The 25609-nt window shown below is 50.0% G+C and overlaps 1 protein-coding gene and 1 non-coding gene across 7 annotated transcripts; both read right to left on the bottom strand.

Moving 5' to 3' along the window:
- Nucleotides 1–2542: 2542 nt before the first annotated feature.
- Nucleotides 2543–24437, bottom strand: LOC146258222 (solute carrier family 66 member 2). Of its 6 annotated transcripts, none has more exons than XM_084673063.1 (5): nucleotides 23885–24437; nucleotides 22709–22924; nucleotides 22444–22577; nucleotides 9948–10164; nucleotides 2543–5183 (listed from the first exon to the last, which is right to left on the bottom strand). In XM_084673063.1, the coding sequence occupies exons 2-5, from the start codon at nucleotides 22915–22917 to the stop codon at nucleotides 5009–5011; spliced, it is 735 nt and encodes a 244-aa protein (XP_084529189.1). In that variant the 5' UTR covers nucleotides 22918–22924; nucleotides 23885–24437; the 3' UTR covers nucleotides 2543–5008. The 6 variants fall into 6 exon arrangements, with proteins under 6 accessions (XP_084529189.1, XP_084529184.1, XP_084529186.1 ...); XM_084673058.1 differs by having other exon boundaries at nucleotides 22709–23029; nucleotides 23885–24429; XM_084673060.1 differs by having other exon boundaries at nucleotides 22709–23070; nucleotides 23885–23942.
- Nucleotides 24438–25353: 916 nt separating this feature from the next.
- trnar-ucg (transfer RNA arginine (anticodon UCG)) lies at nucleotides 25354–25426 on the bottom strand. Its single transcript has one exon. It is a non-coding gene; the product is annotated as a tRNA-Arg (tRNA).
- Nucleotides 25427–25609: the final 183 nt, after the last annotated feature.

The raw sequence follows: 25609 nt of genomic DNA, 5'->3' as shown, positions 1-25609 counted from the left end.
AGGCAGCACACTGAACAGAGGTCATCTGCTAGTCCTTGAGTCTTTATACAGGAGGGTGAGACCATCCATGAGATGGTGAAAAATAAAAGAGGAAGTGTGAAAGAAAGAGATAGAGAGAAAGCTACTGACTGCCAAAGGAGAGTGAGTTATAGGGAGAGAGATAAAGAGATAGAGAGAGACAGACTGAGGACCTCTTTACCGCTAGTCCATCCCAGCAGCCAATCCCATCCATCCTTCCCTTTGTCCTGTCTGCGTTCTTCCTGCCCGGTCGTTCGTTACCTATCAGTTTACTTCCATCCCTTCATCCGCGCTCCCGCCTAGGGAATCTACTCTACGTAACACGACACCGACAGATAAACACGCGACCATCTCCGGGCGGAACGACTTTCCACGTGTGGCGCTTGACGCCGGCCGGTTAACGGCCCACATACGTCTCCCAGAGGAGCTGGAGATGACGTCCGTCCTTGTCGAACTTCCTGCACACGTGCTGCGGAGACAGCGAGCACGCCTGGGTTTAGCTGGGGAGGGATGGATAGGGGTTGTGGAGGGGTGAGGAGAAGGATGGGCGGGAAAGATGGGTGGATGAAGGGAGGAGTGGGCAGATGGGAGGGAGGGGAGGGATGGGAGCGAGGGGGGGAGGCAGAGGGAGAGGGAGGGAGGGAGGGAGGGAGGGAGGGAGGGAGGGAGGGAGGGAGGGAGGGAGGGAGGGAGGGAGGGAGAGAGAGAGAGAGAGAGAGAGAGAGAGAGAGAGAGAGAGAGAGAGAGAGAGGGAGAGAGAGAGAGAGAGAGAGAGAGAGAGAGAGAGAGAGAGAGAGAGAGAGAGAGAGGGAGGGAGGGAGGGAGGGAGGGAGGGAGGGAGGGAGGGAGGGAGGGAGGGAGGGAGGGAGGGAGGGAGGGAGGGAGGGTAGGATGGATGGATGGATGGATGGATGGATGGATGGAAGGATGGATGGATGGATGGATGGATAAGAGTTGAAGAGGTGAAGAGATGAAAAGTGAGGGCTGGAGAGATTTCACCTCAGGCTTAGTCCAGATGACCATCCTGGTTCTCACGGCATGAGGAGGCTTGGTTTGCCTAAACAGTTCGCCTGGGTCCAGAACACCATGATAATACTTTGAGCGCTTCTTGGCTTCCTTTTCGCTGGGTCCGTCAAATCAAGCGCACCGCCATTACTTTTTCTACACACAAAAACCTTAATGTCAGGTGTAGTAAACAGAACACAAGTCATATAACACATATTCTACATCATGAACCATCCTCTCATGTCGACGGCCCAGAGTGTGGAAGCCCAAAGGCTGTTTCAGTGGTCTATATTTAGCAGAGTTCAGCTGTTGCCCTTCCCTGCCCGCCCCTATATGTTTGTCCATAGTTACAGTATCTGCTGTTATTACAGAGAACCATGACGTCCTCTACCAGTCCTCTCCCTCCCCGGCCCTGCCTGCCCCTTACTGCCTGCTGATCCTGGGTGGTCAGGAGCCAGAGGAGGCCATCCATCAGGCCACCGCTCTGCCTGGTTGGACCGCCTGCTTGGCTGCCTGCCTGGATGGATGGATGACCGTGTGGCTGGGGGGGGGGGGCAAGGAGGAGGAGTTACCCTCTGGGAAGGCTGCACCTGCCTGGATGACTGAAGACTGATTGCACTGCCTGGTTTGAGTGTCTGACCCTGGGATAGATGGCTGGCTGGATGCCTGTGGAGTTTTTGTTCTCTTCATGGTTGAGAAGGGGATTAGGCAGAGATCTGGTCGGTCAATCTGGCTCTGGTCGGATTATCTTCCTATTGGAGTACCGCCAGCCATGAACCAACCTGGCCCATCCCACAGTCACACACACACACACACACACACACACATACCATTCCTGTCAAGTGTAATATGCAATCACTTCCCACTGCACTTTTACACTTTTTTCGGATAGCTTCTGTCCATACTTTATTGCACTACACTGTATATCCTGCACTTGCTGCTATTGCACTTCTACCTAAACTGCATTTTGTTGCCTTGTACCTGTACTTGTGTAATGACAATAAAGTTGAAGTCCCCAGTGAGTCCCCTGGGATCATGTGAACAAAATGAGAGAGACTGGACTACAGCACCTCATACATAATCCACCCACACATCTCCCGGCTCTGAATATTTCACATTCACCCATACACATACACATGCACCCTTTGAACATTCTGAATATTTCATCCTCCTGGCTAATACAGACAGCATTAGCATCCACTAGAGAAACTCCATGCTGCGTCAGCCATATGTGGTGACAATCTTCATCATGTCTTCTCAGCCTCGCCCCTCGCATCATCTACTTTTAGGATGGTAGGGAGAGGAGGATGACGATGACTGGGAGAACAGGAATGGAAGAGAAGTAGGGGAGGAAAGCCCTACAGATGGAAAGGCTGATCTTCGATGATCGTGTGTTTTTCAAACGTGACGCTTTGTGTGTGTTATCACTGTAAAATGTAGAATGTTGTGGCATTGTGAACTTTGAACTCTTCTTCACCACACCCTCATTGAACTTATAAGCAAAACTCATATGCTCGTCTTGGGGTTGACATTTCCAAACTTTATTGTTGGTTTGATAGAACACGGTAAAAATCTTTGGTTCAGTTGGATAAGTAAACAAGTTTTACCCAAGGCGTAACTTTGGCACACTTTTCAAAGCACTCAACGTATCAATTATTCACAAAGATAAACTTGACTTTTCAACACATTTCTGAAAGGTGAACATTCATTATGGTGCTTGTAAAGTCGTCCCATGTTGTAGTGTGGACTGGTTAAAAGAGAACCGACGTCCACGGGAAGAGAACCATCGATGATGTTCTTCGCGTTCTAACAGCAGGGGCGGGGCGAAGACGACATGACTCTAAATACTCTCTCACACACACACACACACACACACACACAGCCACACACACACACACACACACACACACACAGCCACACACACACACACACACACACACACACACACAGTGAGCAGCTAGACTGCAGCGAAGGGGATCGTCGTGATTAGCATCAAAAGATAAGCAGCTACAGCGGAGGAGCCTGAGGAACTTTCTAGCGACAGCACGGAGGCGTGATGAATGTCCTGTGTGTCTCAGTGTGTTGTTCTCATTATAGTACAGTTCATCGTGGTGGAAAGGTGGAGAAGGTCATTTCAACAAAGGAACTCCACAAAACCAAACAACAGGACAAGAAGACAACAGGCCAGTAGGCCAACGAGACAACAAGACAACAGAAGAATGAACCAAACAGGAACAACAGTGGTGTACATCCTGGATCTGAGGGTTAGGCTGACAGACGGAACACTACAGCACCCTGGCTAAACACTTCTGAATATAGCTGCATGAGATAATCCGCACTTCTACACCTCTAGGTTCACACACACACACACACATACTGTCGTATACAAAAACTAGCACACACTCGACCACATTCACACAATTACACACACACACACACGCATACACATTGTAACACACACACACACACACAAACTATACACACAGTGACACACTTATACCCACAGAAGCAGACACCTACCCCACCTCCGACATACATCCAATCAGAGCCAGCGACTGGCTGCCATCTTGAAAGGTGGTAAAATGTAACAGCTTGGAGCGTATGATGGTGGGCAGTGGAGCAACCACACTTAATGAAGCAGGGAGCACTGGATAATAAACTTGGTGTGTTACACACACACACACACACACACACACTAAATGACCCTTGGAGAACGACCAACCTATTCTAGATAGGTCCATGTCCCAATATTCCCTCTGCATCAGTGGCCAACCATCTTTGAGTCATTACTGCAGAGAAGGCCATTTGGCCCAGTAGAAAGGAACTGTCCCCACACTGTGTGTCATTTATCTAACCTTGTCACATCTGCGGTCTGGAGTGTCTGTTTGGAAAAACCCTTCGGAGAGAGTCTCGGTAAGTAAAACAGTCATTTAAACAGCCTGGGATGTGATCGCATCGAAACGAGTACAGCAAACAGTCTGTAAGGGAGCCAGGCAGTAAGGCTGCCCTCTCATCTCCAGGAGTGAGACAAGACCCACTGGATAACCGGATAGGGCTGTGAAGGGAGGCTGAGAAAGAGAGAGGAAGTGAGGGAGACAGAGTGTTAGAGAGAGAGAGAGAGAGAGAGACAGTGAGAGACAGTGTGAGAGAGAGACAGTGAGAGACAAAAGAGAGAGAGAAATGTGACACTTGGTTCAGCAGATATACTGCTGTGTGTATACTGCCTGGCCTTGCCCTGCAGTGGAGTGGCACAGATGATGCCCATGGCTGAAATCAATTTCCAATTTCTGCTGTAAGCGCTCACAAACACACACACACACACACACACTCACAAACACACACACACACACACTCACAAACACACACACACTCACAAACACACACGCTTGCGGTGCACACACACACAAACACACAGACACAAGGACACAACACCCCTTGCCCGCAACACACAAACACACTGTGACACGTTTTTATTCCTGGTGCATGTCTATATTTCATGTTAAAAACACACTGCGGTGTGGAGCGAAGCGACCATTAGTCAAGCTGCTGGTACGAGCTGCTGTTAAAAGGTGCTGTTATAGTTGATGGTAGTGGTGCCTGAGTGAGTTATGCTGCACACACGCGTCTCCCTGCACGTCACACACACTCTCTCCTTCCCCTCTGCCTGCTCTAACTAGTTCTATCAAACAGCCCATGAAGACCGAAAACATAAATAAGAACAGAACACACACATCTACACATCTGGAATCTTCCATCTTATAAAAACACAAAAAATGCGGGCACACGTGAGGCACATGGTAGGTTCATTGTGGACCAAGAGAACAGACAGTTGACTGGCTCAGTATTTTCAGCGTCAGACTGGGCCGTCCCAGCCCGTCTGTCCACAGCCCCCAGGCCTGGTCCCGGTAACCCGGGGGCTCACCAGTCCCTTGTGTTGGCAGTATGATGTCTGGGATGTCCGTTGGCTTGGCAACTGTTGGCGTGTTCATCCCGACTTGGCGCGCGGCTCCTGTCCGTAGTAGACGACCTGGAGGAGGATGGAGACGTCTATCAGGATCTGGACGGCGCCGCAGACGCCGAACTGGACCGGGCTCTCGTTCACCACGAAGTAGCTGGTCTTGAAGACATCTCCAGCAGTCCACAGGAGCACCATGTTCACACTGGGGGAGAAAAGGGGGGGGGGGGGGGGGGGGTTAATAACAAGAGCGAATTTGATCAACTGCACTCCAGTAAACTGAAGCAATAATTGAATTCCTTCATGAAGCGTGTGTGCTCTTTCCTCTCATGTCCACTTTCCTTTCCTCCTTTCATCCTCCCCTCCTCCACCCTCCCCTCCTCCCTCTCCTCCACCCTCCCCTCCCCTCCACCACCCTCCCCTCCTCTCATCCTCGACCCTCCCCTCCTCTCATCCTCCCTCTCCTCCACGCTCCCCTCCTCCCTCTCCTCCACCCTCCTTTCCTCCACCCTCCCCTCCTCCCTCTCCTCCACCCTCCCCTCCACCACCCTCCCCTCCTCTCATCCTCGACCCTCCCCTCCTCTCATCCTCCCTCTCCTCCACGCTCCCCTCCTCCCTCTCCTCCACCCTCCTCTCCTCCACCCTCCCCTCCTCCCTCTCCTCCACCCTCCTCTCCTCCACGCTCCCCTTGTTTCTCTCCTCCACCCTCCCCTCCTCCCTCTCCTCCACCCTCCTCTCCTCCACCCTCCTCTCCTCCACCTTCCTCTCCTCCACCCTCCTCTCCTCCACCCTCCCCTCCTCCCTCTCCTCCACCCTCCTCTCCTCCACGCTCCCCTCCTTCCTCTCCTCCACCCTCCCCTCCTCCCTCTCCTCCACCCTCCTCTCCTCCACCCTCCCCTCCTCCCTCTCCTCCACCCTCCTCTCCTCCACGCTCCCCTCGTTTCTCTCCTCCACCCTCCCCTCCTCCCTCTCCTCCACCCTCCTCTCCTCCCTCCTCTCATCCTCCACCCTCCTCTCCTCCACCCTCTCCTCCACCCTCCCCTCCTCCCTCTCCTCCACCCTCCCTCTCCTCCACCCTCCCCTCCTCTTGCCTCTCCCCTTTCCAGTCATTCTGTTCCTACAGCTCTTCATGCAGACAGGGTTTATGTATGTTATCTGAGCTGAGCTGAGAGGAGAGGAGACATCAGTCACCTGTCAACAGTGAGGGGAGAGAGAGGAGAGAGAGAAGTAGAGAGAGGTAGAGAGACGCAGAGAGAGAGAGACAGAGACAGAGACAGAGGTAAGGTAAGGTCAGTGATGATGAGGTCTGGGGATAAACCTGTCTAAAGCGAGTAGGAGGGGTGGGGGGGCATGAAGGTCTGTAACAGACGGCCTCTCCTTCAGCTCTCCTTGCACACCTGCAGCCCCCCCCCCTCCTCCCCCCCCCCACCACCACACTGGAGCGGTGCACTATCTCAGAGGAACACAGAGATGCCCCTCCACAGAGCCCCCTGGAGGCGGGTCCTGATCAGGACAGACAGGGGACACGCTACGCTCTCGATTTCTCTCGCTCGCCATTAAACACTCCTCTCTCACCCTCCTCTCCTTGACTCTCTCTCTCGCTCTCTTAAACACTCCAGTCCTCTCCTGGATGCACATCTCAAAGGTGTCTTTTTTCCCCGATGGCAACCCCACGCTTCCCTATCCTCGCAGATGTCCTCTGCCCCTCTGCTAATGTCTGTGCTCCAGAGACGGCCAGCATCATTAGCCCGGATGAATCATTAACAAGCTCATTAGGGGGGTGGGGGGGGGGCGGGCGGGGCACCTACTCACGAGCAGACTGATCAGCAAGGCACACTGCGGTGACAAAACACCACTTAGAGGTCATTCATCTTCAGCTTACACACGCACGCACATTCAGTACGTATATATAAACACACACACCATAACATACAAATACACACACGTACACACACACACACAGCAACACATGCTGCTTGTTCGGTCTGCACTGTTGGCAGACAGAGACACAGAGAAGTACACAAATACAGCAGACAGACACAGAGAAGTACACAAATACAGCAGACAGACACACACAATAGTTCTCAAACAGCTCTCTCCTGCACTTTCTTCAACATTCTCTCTGTCTGTCTGTCTGTCTGTCACGCACACACACACACACACATACACACACACACACACTTAGACAGTCATGTCACTCGTCGGGGATCGACAGGAGATGAATGAAATACTGAGTAAACAATTGAGCCAGGCCAGCGAGCCCCTACTGGGAACACCCGTCATTATAGTATCGATCCAAACCGCTGGCCACCTTCTGCCTGCCATCTCTCTCTTTCTCTCACTTTCACTCTCTTTCCACCTCTCTCAATTCATCCCTGTGTCTTTCCCTCTCTCTCCCCTCTCTCGATCCTCCTCTTTCTTTCTCTCTCTCTCTCTCTCTCTCTCTCTCTCTCTCTCTCTCTCTCTCTCTCTCTCTCTCTCTGTCTCTCTCTCTCTCTCACTCTCTCTCTCTCTCTCTCTCTCTCTCGTTCTATCTGAAGTGCTCGGAGGGGACCGGGTCCTATATTGATCCTCCTTACCTGACCCCTTCATCAGGACTAAGTGGAGAGGATGGCGGGATGGAGGGATGAGAGAGTGAGAGTGATGAGATTTCTCATTAGACACCTCTGTCTAATCCTCTTCGTCGCAAAATTGCGTATTCACGACACACACACAAATGCGCACGCACACACACTACCGATTTCCACACACACCTCACCAGTGGTGCTCACAAGCATCCCACCAGTGGGATGCTGGCTTAGAAAGTGAATGAAGAGATAAATCGATCAATAACTGGTGAGATGGATGGACAACAATAGAGAGAGGGATGAGGGAGTCATGTGAGGGTGGTAATTGTAGTTTGTATTGAAATAGAGTTGGAGAGAGAGACAGAGAGGCAGAGTGACAGGGAGAGAGAGAGAGAGAGAGAGAGAGAGAGAGAGAGAGAGAGAGAGAGAGAGAGAGAGAGAGAGAGAAAAAGGCTTATCTTTAAACGGACTGAATGAAACATGCACGTGATGAACCGACAGAAAAACACAAATGATCAGAACACACACAGCTTCCCAAATGAAGGGAAGGCAGGGAGGAGAGTCGCTGGAGAAGCTTGCTTATGAACCTACCTCTCCTATCCTTTCTCCCCTCACCCCTCCTCTCGCCACACCTCCCCACTTCTCCCCTACACTCCTCCCCTCTCTTCTCCTCTCTGACTGGTGTGAGTAATTCAGTGGATTTCCCAGCACAGCAGTACAGCGTTCTCCTGCTTCTCTTACTCAATCACGGGCCCAGTGTGATCAATTACTCTACAGCAGTTCACCTTTCCTTCCCCTCGCCCTCCTTCCACTCTCTCTCCCCCGCTCTGCTCCCTTTCCTTCCCCTCGCCCTCCTTACCTCACAAACACTCACTCCACGAGCCACCTCTCCAACAGTTTAACACGCACACAAACACGTACATCTACGTCATTCTTATATTCCTCATATTCCTTATTCTTATATCCTGCCAGTGGTGTTTTGGCTACCCGCAATGCTTGTTGTTATTATCAGTGACCTATGCACTTTGTAAAGCTCTCTCTTAGAAGTCACTTTGGTTAAAAGCGTCTGTTAAATGAATAAATGTGAATTCCCAAGGGTCTATGCTATTAGTCCTGAGCTGGGGGGGGGGGGGGTTCCAGCAAAACAATGCACACACACACACACACAAACACACACGCATGCACACAAGCAGTCTGTCTGCTGTGTGTCGCCTCCCAGCCCAGGGAGACGGTGTCCCTCCAGGGTCACACAGCGCCGGTTCACAGGTCACCACAGACAGCACTCACAACACTTCATGTCCTCACTACGTCTCCCAGAAGACCACAGTGCGGAGTGGCTGCGAGGTCACTGTGTTCCGTCCTTGTGTCCTTAATGGCTGCCTTTGGGAGTCGGTTTGCAGCAGAAACAGTGGCACACCTCGGACTCTAGCGCCAATGGGAAGTCGTTTTCAGTCTCTCTCTCTCTCTCTCCCTCTCTCTCTCTCTCTCTCTCTCTCTCTCTCTCTCTCTCTCTCTCTCTCTCTCTCTCTCTCTCTCTCTCTCTCTCTCTCTCTCTCTCTCTCTCTCTCTCTCTCTCACACACACACACCGACTGACGGGGAATAGCTACATATAACAAAATAAATGCTGTTAACACACACACCTACACCAACACACGCAGGTCTCGCCAGGCGACCCGAGTGAGTAATCGCTCCGGTTCTTTCTTTAGGCAAGGGAAGCGTTCATCTCTCCCAGCATGCCCCCGGAGGAATCCTGGCGCTAGGCAACAGACGCTTCAGCAGCCTCAAGATAGAGGCCATGATGACGGTCTCACCAATCCTCCCCACGTGTACGTGGGATTGATTGGGCTTGTTTTGTGTCTGCGTTTGTATGGGAGTCTGTATGGACTGTATGTGTTTGTGTACTGTGTGAGTACAAACTTGGATCTATGTCTCCCCACCCCACTGACTCCTTCACTTTCTCACTCACTGCTTGGATCAATACAGAAAAGATGAGGCACGTCTGTTACCCATGAGACTTTGCACATTTTGCCGAAATTGCTCAGACAAAGTTAAATGAACCTCAAATATTATTCAACGTAGAGTCCCTCACTCACTCGCGACTCACGATCTTTCTCATTCATTAAGAGTTTCTGGAGAGTTCCTCTACAGTAAGCTTTCACAGTTAAGCCTCTCTGCGTAAGTTTTGAGCAGATAAGCTGTATAATGGGGCTCTGGGGGATTTGGTCAACAACGTAAAACAACAACACACATCCTCATGACTGAGTCCACGGGGGGGGGGGGGGGGTGCAGACGGAGCCACAGGGTAGTGTGGGGGGGGGGGCTGAATGTAAAGTGCACAGCTAAGTGTGTGTGTGCGGACACGAGGTGTGTGTGTTTGGCGCGTGCATCCATCCCACGGACCTCATGCCGTGCGTGGAGCGGTTGCGGAGGTTCTGCAGCAGCTGTGGCAGGCCCAGCATGGCCTCGAAGAGCAGAGCCAGGGAGCCCAGACCCTCCACGAACACCACCCAGTCCAGCAGCACCAGCGTGACCAGGGCACACACCACCGTGAAGGCCAGGCAGAACAGCAGGTAGTCCTCGAACCCGGACCAGCTCCAAAAGTACCGGAAGTCCAGATCTGGGACACATGAGGAAGGAGGGGGGGGGGGGGGGGTATAGATTAGGAAAACGTATGTAATATAGGGAAAAGGGAGTGAGGGACAAGGGACAGAGAAAGAGGAGGATAGACAGATGGATAGATAGTGACAGGGAGGAAGTAAGAAAGGCGAGAGGAAGAGAAAAGAAATGCGAGAGAGAAAAAGGGAAGGAGTGTGTGTGTGTGTGTTCATTAGAGGATGCATGGAAATTCAGCAAGCAGAGAGAGAAGGCCAGATCAATATAGTGGAACTGGACAGCCTTCCCTGTCTGGGAGGGAAGGGAGCAGAGATGGATGACTACACTGCTGTTTTTACATTCTTTTACACTTGGAGAGAGCTGGTACACCCACACACACACACACACATAAAGAGAAAGCCTGCACACACCCCCACACACACACACACACACACACATAAAGAGAAAGCCTGCACACCCCCCCACACACACACACACACACATACAGAAAGAGCCTGCACACACACACTCAGAGTCTCACTAAAAGAGAGTCTGCACAGACACACACACACACTCAATGAGCGCTTGCACACACATATACTCAGAGAACTCCTGCAGGGCTCCCCCCTCCCTCCCTCCCCCCCTCCCTCCCTCCCTCCCTCCCCCCATCACATTGGAGCAGTGTGACACAGGATGGCTAACCAGCTCACTATGAACTGAGAACACTCTGACTGACAATGCAGAGCTGAGAGAGGAAAGAGACACCCTCCTCAAAACGTTCTATTAAAGGATCGGCCCGGCGTTCCACGTTTCCTCATTAGGTTCTGGATTCCATTGACTGAGCACCCCACCTGTCTAGAGGAACCATGAAACTGTAGAACATACCTAGGGAATGCACCATGTGACACACACACCTCCAAACACACGCACACACCTCCTGAGTCCTGTCACACCGCCAACCGCACTGCACTCTGGGACAGGTAGAGTGAGACGTCGGCTGGGGAGCTCGTGGTTTGATCATGATGAATGACTTTATTACAGGCAGGTAATGTGCAGCACACGTGCATGCACACACACACACACACACACATACAACAATAAAGATAGGATCTGGGAGGGAGACAGCCCTGAGAGAAGGGCAAACACACACACAAAGAAAGTGACATAATACAATGTCAATCTCTCTCTATCTCTCTATCTCTCTCTCTCTGTGTCTCTGTCTCTCTTTGTCTCTTTGTCTCTCTCTCTGTCTCTCTGTCTCTCTGTCTCACTGTGTCTCTCTCTCTCTCTCTCTCTCTCTCTCTCTCTCTCTCGTACACAGACACAGAAGAGAGTGACAACACAATGTCAATCTCTCTGTCTAGCACACACACACACACACAGATACACACACACACACACACAAACACACAGACATCCCCTGCCTGTCCTTGTGGAGCAGGTTGTGTCCCCAGTGCCAGTGCGGTGGGTCTCTGAGCATGAATAATGTGTATCTGTACAGACGCTGACACTGATAGAAGCTGCACAGAGGCTCAGCTCTCTCTCTCTCCCTCACACACACACACACACACACAGACCCGATTCACTAAACCTCACTGCGGGACCTCATCTTTAACCTGCAAATAAAAGCAGATTTATCCCCCCCCCACACACACACCCTTACTCTCTCCTCTTTCTTTCCCTTTCTATTCTTTTGGTTGCAAACGTAGAGGCAGCATTTACGTAAACTTAGAAATAGCCGCAGAATTTGGTGGAAGAGGAAGGATAGCAGGTACTGTACTGGTACTGTAGAGACAGCATGAAGAGGTAGAGACAGAACTCAGAAGTAGAGCTAGAGGCAGAATGGAGAAGGTTGAAATTAAGGGCAGTTTTTAGAGGCAGATGTAACATATAGAGGCAGAGGCAGCATTTAGAGGTAAGGGCAGCATGTAGAGGCAGAGGTACCCTATAGAGGCAGAGGTACCCTATAGAGGCAGAGGTACCCTATAGAGGCAGAGGTCAAGGCAGCATAAAGAGATAAAGCTGCTCTCCACTCACTCAGGATCCAAATCTGCTGACAGCAGCATCGCTGGGAGGACTGCTGTGTGGAGCGGACCCTGATATAACACCCTCATCCCGGGCTCTTTCTCTTCTACAAATCCCTCTCTCGATTGCTCTCCAAACACCCTCCTCTCTATTAACAGCTGTCCTTTTATCAGTATATCCAACAACATTGATATGCAACAGAACACACCCGTAAATAGCTCTCTCTCTCTCTCTCTCTCTCTCTCTCTCTCTCTCTCTCTCTCTCTCTCTCTCTCTCTCTCTCTCTCTCTCTCATCCGTTCTGTTCCTGTCCTTTCTGTCTCCCCTCCCTTCTGTTCCCATCATCCCCTCTTGCTTCACCTCCAAGGGCATGCGTGAAGCCCTCTTTGACTGCTTGTAAAAAGAGGCACATGCAAATCAAATTTGATTTGATCTAATGGACTCCTCCACATCCACCGTCCCTTCCTCTTCCTCACCCCCTCGTTCTCTCTCAGGCACTCCTTCGCCGTCTCTCTTCCTCTCATTCCCACTCCCTCCCTCTTTCTCTCTCTCTCTCTCTCTCCCTCTCTCTCTCTCCTCTCTCTCTCTCTCTCTCTCTCTCTCTCTCTCCCTCTCTCCCTCTCTCTCTCTCTCTCTCTCTCTCTCCCTCTCTCTCTCTCTCTCTCTCTCTCTCTCTCTCTCCATCTCTCTCTCTCTCTCTCTCTCGTTAGTTTCAGTTTCTCCTTGTGCTGGCTGGCCTGCAGTGTGGTGTGTACTGGGAGTAGAGGAGAAAGCGCAGTTCTTTCTTTCTTTTTTTCTCTTCCTCACAGATTAACTACTCCTAAAATTCAGCCCAACCACCTCAGAGCAGTCAGACGATAACATCTTTTGTGTTTGTGTGTGTGTGTGTCCTCGGGTAAAATTAATAACGTCAATCGACTTCTTTCTGCTTTTTGAGGGAAATCAACCCGAACTGGTTTTGTCACACAGCGAGAGGCAAACAAAGAGGTGGACAGACTGAGAAACAGACAGACAGACTGAGAAACAGACAGACAGACAGACAGACAGACAGAGAAACAGACAGACAGACTCAGGGTCCACCACAGTCAGGATAATACCTATCAGTTGAGCCTAACCCCAATTACCCCCTGCCCAAAACACATACATACAGACACACATATACATACACAGATCTATAGTCTGTCCACACATTCTCTGTGTGTGGTTGGTTGGATGTGAAATTCTAAAGCAGAACCCCTCTTTCATTCTAAAGGGCATATGAAAACTGGGGATGGAAAAATATTTGTTCCACACCACTGGGCTTCATATAATCTGCCACAGCAGTGTCTCTGGTGTCCAGTCCTGGTTACTGCAGTGTGTGTGTGTGTGTGTGTGTGTGTGTGTGAGTGTGTGTGTGCTGCAAGAGGAGGTTTCTGTGTTTTGAAAACACATGTTTTAATGAAAGCTGCACAGAGATTCTACACAGTCTCTCTCTTCCCTTCTCTAGCTCTCTATTTTTGAATAATACAGCAGGAGCAGAACATGTCCCCTCAACACAGTGTCTGACCTCTAATGCAATGTCTTTGCCCCCCCTCCCAACTCTCTCTCTCACACATGCAAAGGTGGAGCTGCTCTCAAGCCAGTAGCTCTGTGCAGGTCGTCACTGTCCCAGGGCTGGGGAGAGGAAGAGCTTCATTATACAAAGCAAATATGAGCAGCCCTGATTCAATTACAGCCGTAACACTGGTAAGATAAAGAGGGGAGGGGAGGTGGAGGGGAGGTGGAGGGGAGGGGAGGGTAGGGGAGGGGAGGGGAGGGGAGGGGAGGGGAGGGGAGGGGAGGGGAGGGGAGGGGAGGGGAGGGGAGGGGAGGGGAGGGGAGGGGAATCTGTGAAGCTCGACAGAACCAACAAGTACCCCATCCTAAATAAAACATTGCTATACCAGCCCAAAGGCCTATGCAGTTCGAACCAAATTGTGCTATTCTAAAGAGAATTTGAAAGAGAAAGCAGCAGAAAGCTATTGTGGCAAACCCTAAAGTTTAAGACCCATGAGATTAGTCAGTTAGTCTCTCTTTCTCTCTCTCCTTCTTTATCTCTGTTTATCTGAAATGATTCTCTCTCCCTCTCTCCCTCTCTCCCTCTCTCTCCCTCCCTCTCTTTCTTTCTCTCTCTCTCTCTCTCTCTCTCTCTCTCTCTCTCTCTCTCTCTCTCTCTCTCTCTCTCTCTCTCTCTCTCTCTCTCTCTCTCTCTCTCTCTCTCTCTCTCTCTCTCTCTCTCTCTCTCTCTCTCTCTCTCTCTCTCTCTCTCTCTCTCTCTCTCTCTCTCTCTCTCTCTCTCTCTCTCTCTCTCTCTCTCACCCTCTATCATTGTGATGCAACTTCCCAGCAACAGCAGAAGCATTTTTCTGACTGCCACATCACTGAGTTCTGGTCACTGAGCCTGAGGCTCCTACTATAGAGAGATAAACACACATCCTGAAACACACACACACATATATACACACATATATACACACACATATATACACACAGCCACACAGGCACGTGTATGCACATACACTCACACCTACACAGGCACACGCTCTTAAGCACGGACACATACACGATGCACACTGAGACACACCCACACACTGAGACACACACACACACTGAGACACACACACACAAACACCTGCCCTGTGAGAATAGCAGACAGTGGTGGAACCAGGTCAGTGGACATTCTACCCAAATAATGACTTTTAATTAGGTTTAATTAGGGAATTAGAGAAGGTCAGTGTGCGTGTGTACAACCTGACCCTGTATGTGTTTGTGTGCGTGCATTTGTGTGTGTGGGTGTGTGTTTGTGTACAACCTGCCCTGCAGACCGAGAACTGTCTGGGTGGTCATTTTACACTGCAGCTACTCCATTGTGACTGATAAATGGCTCAACTTACCCTGACTGATACACACACTAACCATGCTCGTCTACCTTATTATCTATTATTTACACCTAATTTATCTCTTCTTGGAAAGCCTTCTGTTGATGTGTGTGTGTCTGTGTGTGTGTGTGAGGGTGTGTGTGTGTGTACAGTATGTGTGTCCAGGTATGTGTGCCTTCCCCCCCCCCCATGCTAAACAGATCCCCAAACTCCGGCCCTTATAAGGGTGCAGTGTTTGTGTTTGTGTTCCCGTGTCTACATTCCAATATGTGGGATGTACTCCTTCAAATATGAGGCGAAAACAAACCATTTTCAAAGACTTGAATATGGGTGTACTTCCACGTAACCTACGCAACTCTCTGAGACTTGTATTTATCATCATCAATTTGCTCTTTTTAGATTCAATGTTTTGATAGCTAGCAACCCACGTGACCAATTACTCACTGGCTAAATCAGGGACAGGTCCGTCAGTTAGGTATGCTTTAGTTCCTGTTGAAGTTTCATTTACAAACTGCATGTCTCTGAAGTCACCTGAACACAAATGTAACCTTTTTTTTTGACTATTCAGCTTGTGCTCGACATGGAAGATACTAACGAGATACAATTAGAAGCAATGATTAACTGGGTGCTGAGAAGTCCTAAAATTGGAGCAAAGTGCCAAACGCTCATGCACCAATTATTATGCTCAACAGAAGAAGCATAGGACAGTTTTAAAAGACGACTGTGGAATAATTTGTCTCTGGAGACCTTTCTGCCTTGATGAAGATGTTGCAGAGGCACTGTCGGAGGTGGACATCTGCACGTGTATTTGTCCAGGTTTGTGTGTGTATCGAGGCTTTTGTGTGTGATAATTTGCACATTGACTGGGCCCTGCTTGTCGCTTTGTCACCCTGTCTTATCTAGACCTGCTATGGGCTTCAGCTGCGCACCTGATTACAATCACACAAGATCACCTTCTCTCAGATTAAACTGTGTGTGTGGGTGTGTGTGTGTGTGTGTGGGGGGGGGGGTTGGTGACTGCCCCGCCCTCCTCCTGCAGGACTGTGTGGGGTTGTTGTCACAGTAACGCTAATTCTCCCTCCCCTCTGCCTTCTCCTCATCCAAGGTCACCCAGCACTGAGCTCCACTACTCTGGCCTGGTCTGGTATCTTCTTCTCTGGTCTGGACATACGGCTGACTGGAGCATCAGATTTCCTAATGTTACACTGCCTGTTCCCTATTACTCCTCTCCCTAACCCACTCAGCAAGTTCCTTCCCTTAGCCAATCAATCAGCTCCTTGTCTTAACCAGTTAGCCAGCCAGCTGGTGGAGTCTTGCTGGGATAAAATATGGGGACATCGAGGGACAATGCTAATAAAGCAGTTTTAACTTCACAACTTCATGGTAACTACATCTTTGGAGCGTACTGTTGTTTCTCAGCATCCTTGGAGGGAGAGTAGAAAAAGAGAGAGGGTTGGAGGGAAAGAAAGGGACACGAAACAGAGAAGACAGGGGGTGATGGAGAGGAAGAAAGAGGCGGGGAGAGAGAAGGAGAGGGAGAGAAGCGAACAAAGCCGCTTTGAAAACAGTTACATAAAGCTGAATAAGCTTTCAAGTGTCATCAAGGACACAGCATCACAGAGACAGAAAGCGAGAGAGACTGCAGCAAAGTCAGGGATTCCCTAAGCAGAGGTCTGGTTTCCAGCCAGACAGCCAACCAGCCAGCCAGGCAATGTGCCATACTTAGGTACAGTAAAGTACTGTATTGGGGCTTTGGGCTCCTCTCTGCCAGATCCTGGCACGCTCACCGCTGTCCCCCCCACCCCCACCACCCCCCCCCTGCCCCCAACCCCGCCCTTGGTCCCATCCCCATGCTGCATTAAAAGGAGTTGCCCAATTCCGACACACTGACAATAGGTGAGTTCTTTCATGTGAGGAGCGAGGTTTGAAGGTGCCTAGTTCAGTGAATTCCACATTCCCTCTTTGTCAGCTAACGGAATACATTATCCTTCCCCCCTTTGATCTGGGAGCGTTTGGAATCCCGGGGCTCTGAGAGGAGGAAAGACGCGCCTCCCAGCTTGCTTCAGTCAGGTCGGAGGTCGGACCACTGATGTGTTGTAAGGGATCAGCCGTGCCAATAGAGCTAATTATATATATGCTACGTCAGGTTCAAGGGCCAAATACACCCATACTGGTCAGGTCACAGTCAGCAAGCCAGGGAGTTTATGCAGGAGCCAATCAAAGAGAACATAGAGGCTAGGTCTCCGGCTAGGTCACAACGCTTCAGCATTAAACTGCCACGGCAGCAGGAGGCATTCGTATCAGACTTCAACTGTCCGGAGAACCGGAGGAGTAGCAGTAAGAGATGGTATGGAAGAGGGGGAGAGATGAGGTAAGGAATGTAGATGAGGAGAGATGGAAGGGAGAGCAGAGCAGAGCTGATGAGAGGAGAGCTGGGGGACACCAGGTGCCTTTGGGGAACACCCTAAGTGCATTGCGCACGATGGAAAATGTGGCGGAGCGTCCGCCAGCCATGTATGACTCAGCAGTTAAGCTCCTGAGGCTAGGGGCAGACAACAACAACAGCCGACCCTATGCTCCCTGTAAACACACACACACACACACACACTTTCTTTCCAGCTCTGGCTCAGGTTTCCTCCTCTGTCGGAGTAGCAAGAGAGAAGGGCCAAAGATGGTTGTCTGCCTTTCACGCTGAAGCTTGTAAAGCAGGAAACCCTTTCTTGGCTGTTTGATGGCTCCAGTTATTAATGGACCTTGCGGGTCTAGGGTTAGCACTCCAGTCACTTTTGCTGTGTGAGAGACAGATGGGGGGAGGGGGGGTAGAAAGAGATAGAGGTACTCTACAGAGGAGAGTGGGAGAGACTGACACAAGCAGAACACCAGGATCAAAGATGAAGCTATGAATAGTTTAGACATTTTCGTCTACAAATAACCCTGAGTTTTGAGACCTGTGAGCTGGGCCTCAGCTTGGAAGGTTTAGAGGCTGAGGAGAGCCTCGGACTAGGAGGTTTAGAGGCTGGAGGAGCCTCGTATAAGGAGGTTCAGAGGCTGGAGGAACCTCGTATAAGGAGGTTTAGAGGCTGGAGGAGCCTCGTATAAGGAGGTTTAGAGGCTGGAGGAACCTCGTGTAAGAAGGTTCAAAGGCTGGAGGAACCTCGTATAAGGAGGTTCAGAGGCTGGAGGAGCCTCGTAAAAGGAGGTTTAGAGGCTGGAGGGGCCTCGTATAAGGAGGTTTAGAGGCTGGAGGAACCTCGTATAAGGAGGTTTAGAGGCTGGAGGAGACTCGTATAAGGAGATTTAGAGGCTGGAGGGGCCTCGGACTAGGAGGTTTAGAGGCAACTGTCACAGCAGAGAGACAGTCTGACTGACAAGGAGAGACACTCGTTGTGGAGGTGAGATCATCCCAGTCCTGTTCCATAACAACATGTATTTCCCCAGACAGGCATGAATACAGAAATAGAACCCCTACTACTGTCTGAGTCAGGTTGATACTCTCTCTCACAGGAACACACATGGACTCTGACACATACACACACACACACACAGATGCTGAGACACACACTATTTCCTCTCCTCTCCTCCTTGAGCACATTTCCATATTTTGCTTCTGCAGTGCACAGGCCATCACTGCTTGACATTTGACTTGCTAATTTAATTCCTGCTAGCTTGCTTTTTAATTACACACATACCCACACGTGCACATACACACACATACCTGTATATGCAAATGAAATGCAGTAATAAAGTGTGTATGAGAGTGAGGGCACACCGGATTGGCCTCGCTGTTATACTCCCTCCACTAGAGAACTCTGAGGACCATCATGCACTGCAACATAGTGTCTCGCTATCTCTTTCTCTCTCTATCTCTCTCTATACATCTCTCTCTCTCTCTCTCTATCTCTCTCTCACACACAAACACACACACACACAAAACAACCTGGCAAACAAGACAACATTAGTGTCCATAACAGTCCTAAAATGGTCCTACTATTGTCCTAATAGTATTGTCCTACTATTAGTGTCCTAAAATCCTGTTTTGACTGACAAGTGCAGGGGTCAGAGCTGGCCACTAGAGAGCGCTGTAGGTCCTAGAGATAGAGTACAGCATGAGACAATCCAACCCCAGCCTCTCCTCAACAGTATCCAGCCCCAACCCCAGCCTCTCCTCAACAGTATCCAGCCCCAGCCCCAGCCTCTCCTCAACAGTATCCAGCCCCAGCCCCAGCCTCTCCTCAACAGTATCCAGCCCCAGCCCCAGCCTCTCCTCAACAGTATCCAGCCCCAGCCCCAGCCTCTCCTCAACAGTATCCAGCCCCAGCCTCTCCTCAACAGTATCCAGCCCCAGCCCCAGCCTCTCCAGTATCCAGCCCCAGCCTCTCCAGTATCCAGCCCCAGCCTCTCCAGTATCCAGCCCCAGCCTCTCCAGTATCCAGCCCCAGCCTCTCCAGTATCCAGCCCCAGCCTCTCCAGTATCCAGCCCCAGCCTCCTACCAGGGCAGTGGTGTTAATGTGGTGTCCCAGGGCCCGAAGCCCACTGTGGAAGTCACAGTAAAGTCACAGCCTGCCTGTCAGCTACACACCACAGAGGACCAAACAGAGGACAGCACAAACACAACAAGAGCAGTGTCTGGGTGTGAATATGGATGCATGCATTAGTATTAATACATTCATCTGTGTGTGTGCTATGCCTGTGTGAGTGAGTGAGTGAGTGAGTGAGTGAGTGAGTGAGTGAGTGAGTGAGTGAGTGAGTGAGTGAGTGAGTGAGTGTGTGAGTGAGTGAGTGAGTGAGTGAGTGAGTGAGTGAGTGAGTGAGTGAGTGAGTGTGTGAGTGAGTGAGTGAGTGAGTGAGTGAGTGAGTGAGTGAGTGAGTGAGTGAGTGAGTGAGTGCCATGGGCGCTGTCCTCTGTGTACTATGAGCGTGCGTGTGTGTGCCATGAGGGTGTGTGTGTGTGCCATGAGGGTGTGTGTGTGTGCCATGAGCGTGTGTGTGTGTGCCATGAGGGTGCGTGTGTGTATGCGCGCGTCATAAGTATGTGGTGTGTATGTGTGAGCTCCAGTCAATGGGTTCAGGCAGGGACACCTGTCCCTGCTGTAGGTCACAGTAGTATCAGGGTCTAAGACCAATCTGGATGGAGAGAGGGTCTGTTACTAGGAGTAACCAAGATGGGTGTTTGGGCATGTGAGTCTGGGGGCAGCTGAGAATGAATCCAGCTCCCAGAACATGGGACTAAGTACAGGGAGGGGAGGGAAGGAAAGGGAGGGGATGTTCCCGTCTATTCCTGTCCTTCACCAATCCCATGTGTAACCAGAGTCGATGCTTGCCCTTCAGGAATCGGTCTGGTGTGAGATTGTCGGTCACTAAACCGTCTGGTCAGTCAACTCCCAGGTTCAGATTATGTCTGCGCCTCTGACGCTATGCAGCCTGTACTAGCTACTTGATCTAGGCTGGGGCTATGCAGCCTGTACTAGCTACTTGATCTAGACTGGGGCTATGCAGCCTGTACTAGCTACTTGATCTAGACTGGGGCTATGCAGCCTGTACTAGCTACTTGATCTAGACTGGGGCTATGCAGCCTGTACTAGCTACTTGATCTAGACTGGGGCTATGCAGCCTGTACTAGCTACTTGATCTAGACTGGGGCTATGCAGCCTGTACTAGCTACTTGATCTAGACTGGGGCTATGCAGCCTGTACTAGCTACTTGATCTAGACTGGGGCTATGCAGCCTGTACTAGCTACTTGATCTAGACTGGGGCTATGCAGCCTGTACTAGCTACTTGATCTAGACTGGGGCTATGCAGCCTGTACTAGCTACTTGATCTTGACTGGGGCTATGCAGCCTGTACTAGCTACTTGATCTAGACTGGGGCTATGCAGCCTGTACTAGCTACTTGATCTAGACTGGGGCTATGCAGCCTGTACTAGCTACTTGATCTAGACTGGGGCTATGCAGCCTGTACTAGCTACTTGATCTAGACTGGGGCTATGCAGCCTGTACTAGCTACTTGATCTAGACTGGGGCTATGCAGCCTGTACTAGCTACTTGATCTAGGCTGGGGCTATGCAGCCTGTACTAGCTACTTGATCTAGACGGGGGCTATGCAGCCTGTACTAGCTACTTGATCTAGACTGGGGCTATGCAGCCTGTACTAGCTACTTGATCTAGACTGGGGCTATGCAGCCTGTACTAGCTACTTGCTCTAAACTGGGGCTATGCAGCCTGTACTAGCTACTTGATCTAGACTGGGGCTATGCAGCCTGTACTAGCTACTTGATCTTGACTGGGGCTATGCAGCCTGTACTAGCTACTTGATCTAGACTGGGGCTATGCAGCCTGTACTAGCTACTTGCTCTAAACTGGGGCTATGCAGCCTGTACTAGCTACTTGATCTAGACTGGGGCTATGCAGCCTGTACTAGCTACTTGATCTAGACTGGGGCTATGCAGCCTGTACTAGCTACTTGATCTTGACTGGGGCTATGCAGCCTGTACTAGCTACTTGATCTAGACTGGGGCTATGCAGACTGGGCCAGCAGCACCTCTCCTATATATATTCAGATGAGAACACCATGTGACACACACCCAGAGAAGTCCTACAGTAATGTCGTCCTCCTCCCTCACTGCAGCGTCATTTCTCCTACTGGAATAGGCTCTCTCTGCTTCTCTATCGTCATCAATCAGTGTGACAAATGAATTACACACTGGGATTTGGAAGTCCAATAACACCATTCTGCTCTAAATGCTCTGGATATGACCAGATTCCATCATCTCCTCCCGCCACGCACCCACAGACTCATAAAAGGCAGACAGAGATTGAATCTCCATCAGGCCGTTCACAGAGCCAATCACACGGTAGCTCTCTGAAAACCCAATCAGCAGTAAAGCCTTCAAATGAAGGCTGACCCTGGGAATGAACTTGGACAGTAACAGCCCCCCTTCTCCCCAACACACACACACACACACACACGAATAGACCACTGCTCTGCATAGGCTAATCTCTTCTATGTGACAACCAAGAGACTGTGGCCATTCCACACACACACACACACACACACCTTCATCATGAAAGATAAGATCAAAGATCATTTCAGAGGACCTCAGGCTTAAATGTAATCTAATGGAACATCTAACGTCGATAGGGATCAAATAAATGAGAGAGATGGAGGAAGACAGCGACATGAAAACCTTGACAGTATATTTCCTATGGCCCCCTCTTTTGGTTAGAGCACAGAGGTGAAGCTATGCCACAACCAAACAACTTCCTCCAACAGTGTTCACACTACCCCCGTAGTACTGCAGCAGGTCGTGCAGCGTTGTGTTTTGGTTGTAACACGGTTGCGTGGTGGTCGTGTCAGGGGGCTAGGGAGCTGGTGCTGTGGTCACCTGTGAGGTGGTGCTGCTTGGTGCTGACCCGGTTGGCGTTCTGTATGGTGCAGCAGAGGTGCAGCATGGACAGCATGGTGACAATCATCACAACGCTCTGCAGCAGCAGGGCCAGCTCAAACTGCTTCCCTATCCTGCAGGGGGGGGGGGAGAACACACACGCTGGCCAATGACAACCCAGTAGGCGCTGATGCTGACCAATCACAACAGGGTATCCACTCCCAGTGGATGGTTATAGGACAGGTACGACCTTCCGAGGACTCACCAGAAGAAGATGCGGAGGATGTTGGCTATGAGCAGCACCAGGCAGACGCGTGTGGAGAAGCCCTCGGTGTTGTTGCTCCTCTGGATCTCCTGGTACTGGGGCAGGTATGGCAGCGCCCCCCCAAACACCATCACGCAAGAGGCCAGCCATGCCAGCAGGCTCCAGGAGGAATCCACCTCCAAGCCCTGCAGTTCTGCCTCTCTGTCCATCACTCAGCTACACACACACACACAACACACAACACAAACACACACACACACTCTGAGACGTACACTCACACAAACACCCGGGCAGGGCAGACCCACACACACATCTGCAACCCTGAGGACAGATCCGATAGAGGAGAGAATTCCGTTCAGAAGCTGGCACACACACACACACACACACATACACACACACACACACACACACACACACACACACACACACATAGCCTGTCAGGCCAGCTATCAACAAACACATACCTTAACCAAACACTAACTCTAAAAGCATGACTCTCTTGCCAAGCAGTCACACATGGCTGTTCTCAGCCACTAGTTTCTCAGCTGGTACCAATTCAACAAACCAGTCTGGCAACTAATTTGTTTGGACATTTGTTTTTCTCTCTTCACACAGATCCTTTCACAGACCCACACTCTCACAACACTTGCTATCTCTCTCATCCCCTACCGGCACTCTGTAGCAAGTTTCAAGACCTTGAAGTTGAGCTTGAGAACTAGGAGTTGCTTCTTATTCCACTCTCCTTCCACACTGACTATCTCTCTTCCTCACACACACACACACTACCTCTCGCCCTCAGCTAGTTGGCACACATCACTGCAGGCTGCAGCTTCAAGTTTCAAGAGTGATACAGTTGGGTTCTAGAACCGAGCTCTGTTCCGTATTAGAACGCCATGGTGGGAACACATTCCATCTGGGTAGACTCTTTGGCTGACTGAGATCCCATGGGTATGGCACTAAAACGTAACATTCACATCCACGTAACTTGTAGACGCGAACTAAAACAAAGCTAACGTTTGGCGCTGATTTGTAAATGTTCCTAAGTAATTTCTAAACATATTTTTGGTACAAAAAAAAACAACGCTTACAACCGTCGCATGGTTATGGTTGTCATAGAAGCTGACATAAACATTGTAAATGTACAAAACGCATGTGGCAAACATAAAGTTGTCTTACCTGACGTTGAATAAATACTACGTGGGGTTACACACAAACGCACCACGGCATTGTAGAATGCGCATGCATGAATTATCAGGATGTGTTTATACATGGGGATGGCTTCCAGCCCTGAGGAGGCTGTCCGCTGAAGTTTCACTTTGCAAGGGAGTGGGAGGGAGACTTTTTTAGGATATTAGAGAGATCATAAGAGTGGAAACGTGTATACTTCACAGCTTGTTTTTAAGATAGGCGTATCATGGTCCAGTCTGCTTTGGGCTGTGCATCTAACACAAGGTTTACAAGTCAGGCTGTCCCAATTCTAGTATTTGTGTTATGGAATATTACATAAGTCCCCAGTGTGAAACGCAACAGAAGCGGTCTCTGTAAGACATTCCTCTGGGTAAGAACCATAGAGTTAGGTAAGAACTCAGAGGAAGCCCCCCTGCTTCTCGTGAGCCCGTGAATGTTTGTGTGTGCGTGTGTGTGTTCGTACCTTCGTGGATGATTAGTCTCATCCATCTGTTGCAGGTCATGACTAAAGCCATAAATCACGAAGGATGACAATATGTGCTCCTGCAGCAGAGCTTCCTGCTCTTGTCCTGCTGTTCAGCACTCAAAAGAGTGTGTATGTGTGTGTGTGCGTGTGTGTGTGTGTGTGTGTGAGTGTGTGTGTGTGTGTGTGTGGTTATAGGTGTACGTGGCGGAGGTGGGAGGGAGCTATGAATACAGAAAAGCTGACATTTCTGGCAGAACTTTGCATTTAAATGCATCACTGCTGCTCGTGCCCCGAGGTCATCAGCTCACCATTGTGCGTGATTGTAAGTGTCAGAAAGAAAACAGACACACCTTCGATCGAAACTATTTTAGTAATCTCCTTAAAATGAATAACTTTCATTTAGTTTCCTTTGCCGTAAGAATAAATAGTGTAGAGAACTTGGATCCAGCCGAGACAATGTTCTGGTCTCTGAGATCTGACATAAAAACGGCAATCATCAATTCGTTTGACTAGGCATTCAACCCCCTAACCCCTCCCAAGCCGGTCGGAAGTTCAGTAGGCTACCAACTACTAGTAGCCTATGCCTGAACTATGAAACCCTTCAGGAGCCTACCTACATGCCTTGGCTTGTTGAGTGCATAATGTTGCATAGCTGTGAAGGGTTAGGCTAGCTAGCCAACATGTTTCAACCTCCCGTTTCACAATAAATATAGCATGAAATCAAGTATTCATTCCTGCATTTTATTACTTCAATCGATGCTCATACATAGGCTGATAAAATTGATTGACATATTTAAAAACAGACACGAAGTGTGAATGAACTAATGTGTAAAAAGTCAAATTTAGATATAGACTGGGGTACATGTTCTTTCTCCTCAGTGGGAATTTTGTAAAATGGTTTTGTGAGGATGGCTTACACATACAATTTTTTTTTGTTAGCAATCGAGAAAAACTGTTTCGGGAATCTCTTTCATCAGAAAATGTAAAAGATCGACCGCGGCAGGACTCGAACCTGCAATCTTCTGATTCGAAGTCAGACGCCTTATCCATTAGGCCACGCGGCCGACAAAATGACTTGCATATTATTTTAATTTATCTTTACTAAACCTGAACATAAATTTATAGCAAAGTGACACGTTTCTATAATTGAAGCTTTTAGTAGCAAAATCACAAGAAAGCTTATTGCATTTAGTCGTAGCACTCATCGTAGGTCATCCTTAACGCTGGGTGTCGCTGGCGACTAACGC

The sequence above is a fragment of the Hypomesus nipponensis genome, chromosome 14, assembly GCF_054491055.1.
Source record: "Hypomesus nipponensis isolate SF chromosome 14, ASM5449105v1, whole genome shotgun sequence".
In the NCBI taxonomy this organism is placed as follows: Eukaryota; Metazoa; Chordata; class Actinopteri; order Osmeriformes; family Osmeridae; genus Hypomesus; species Hypomesus nipponensis.
This window is presented reverse-complemented; position numbering and strand designations above follow the sequence as displayed.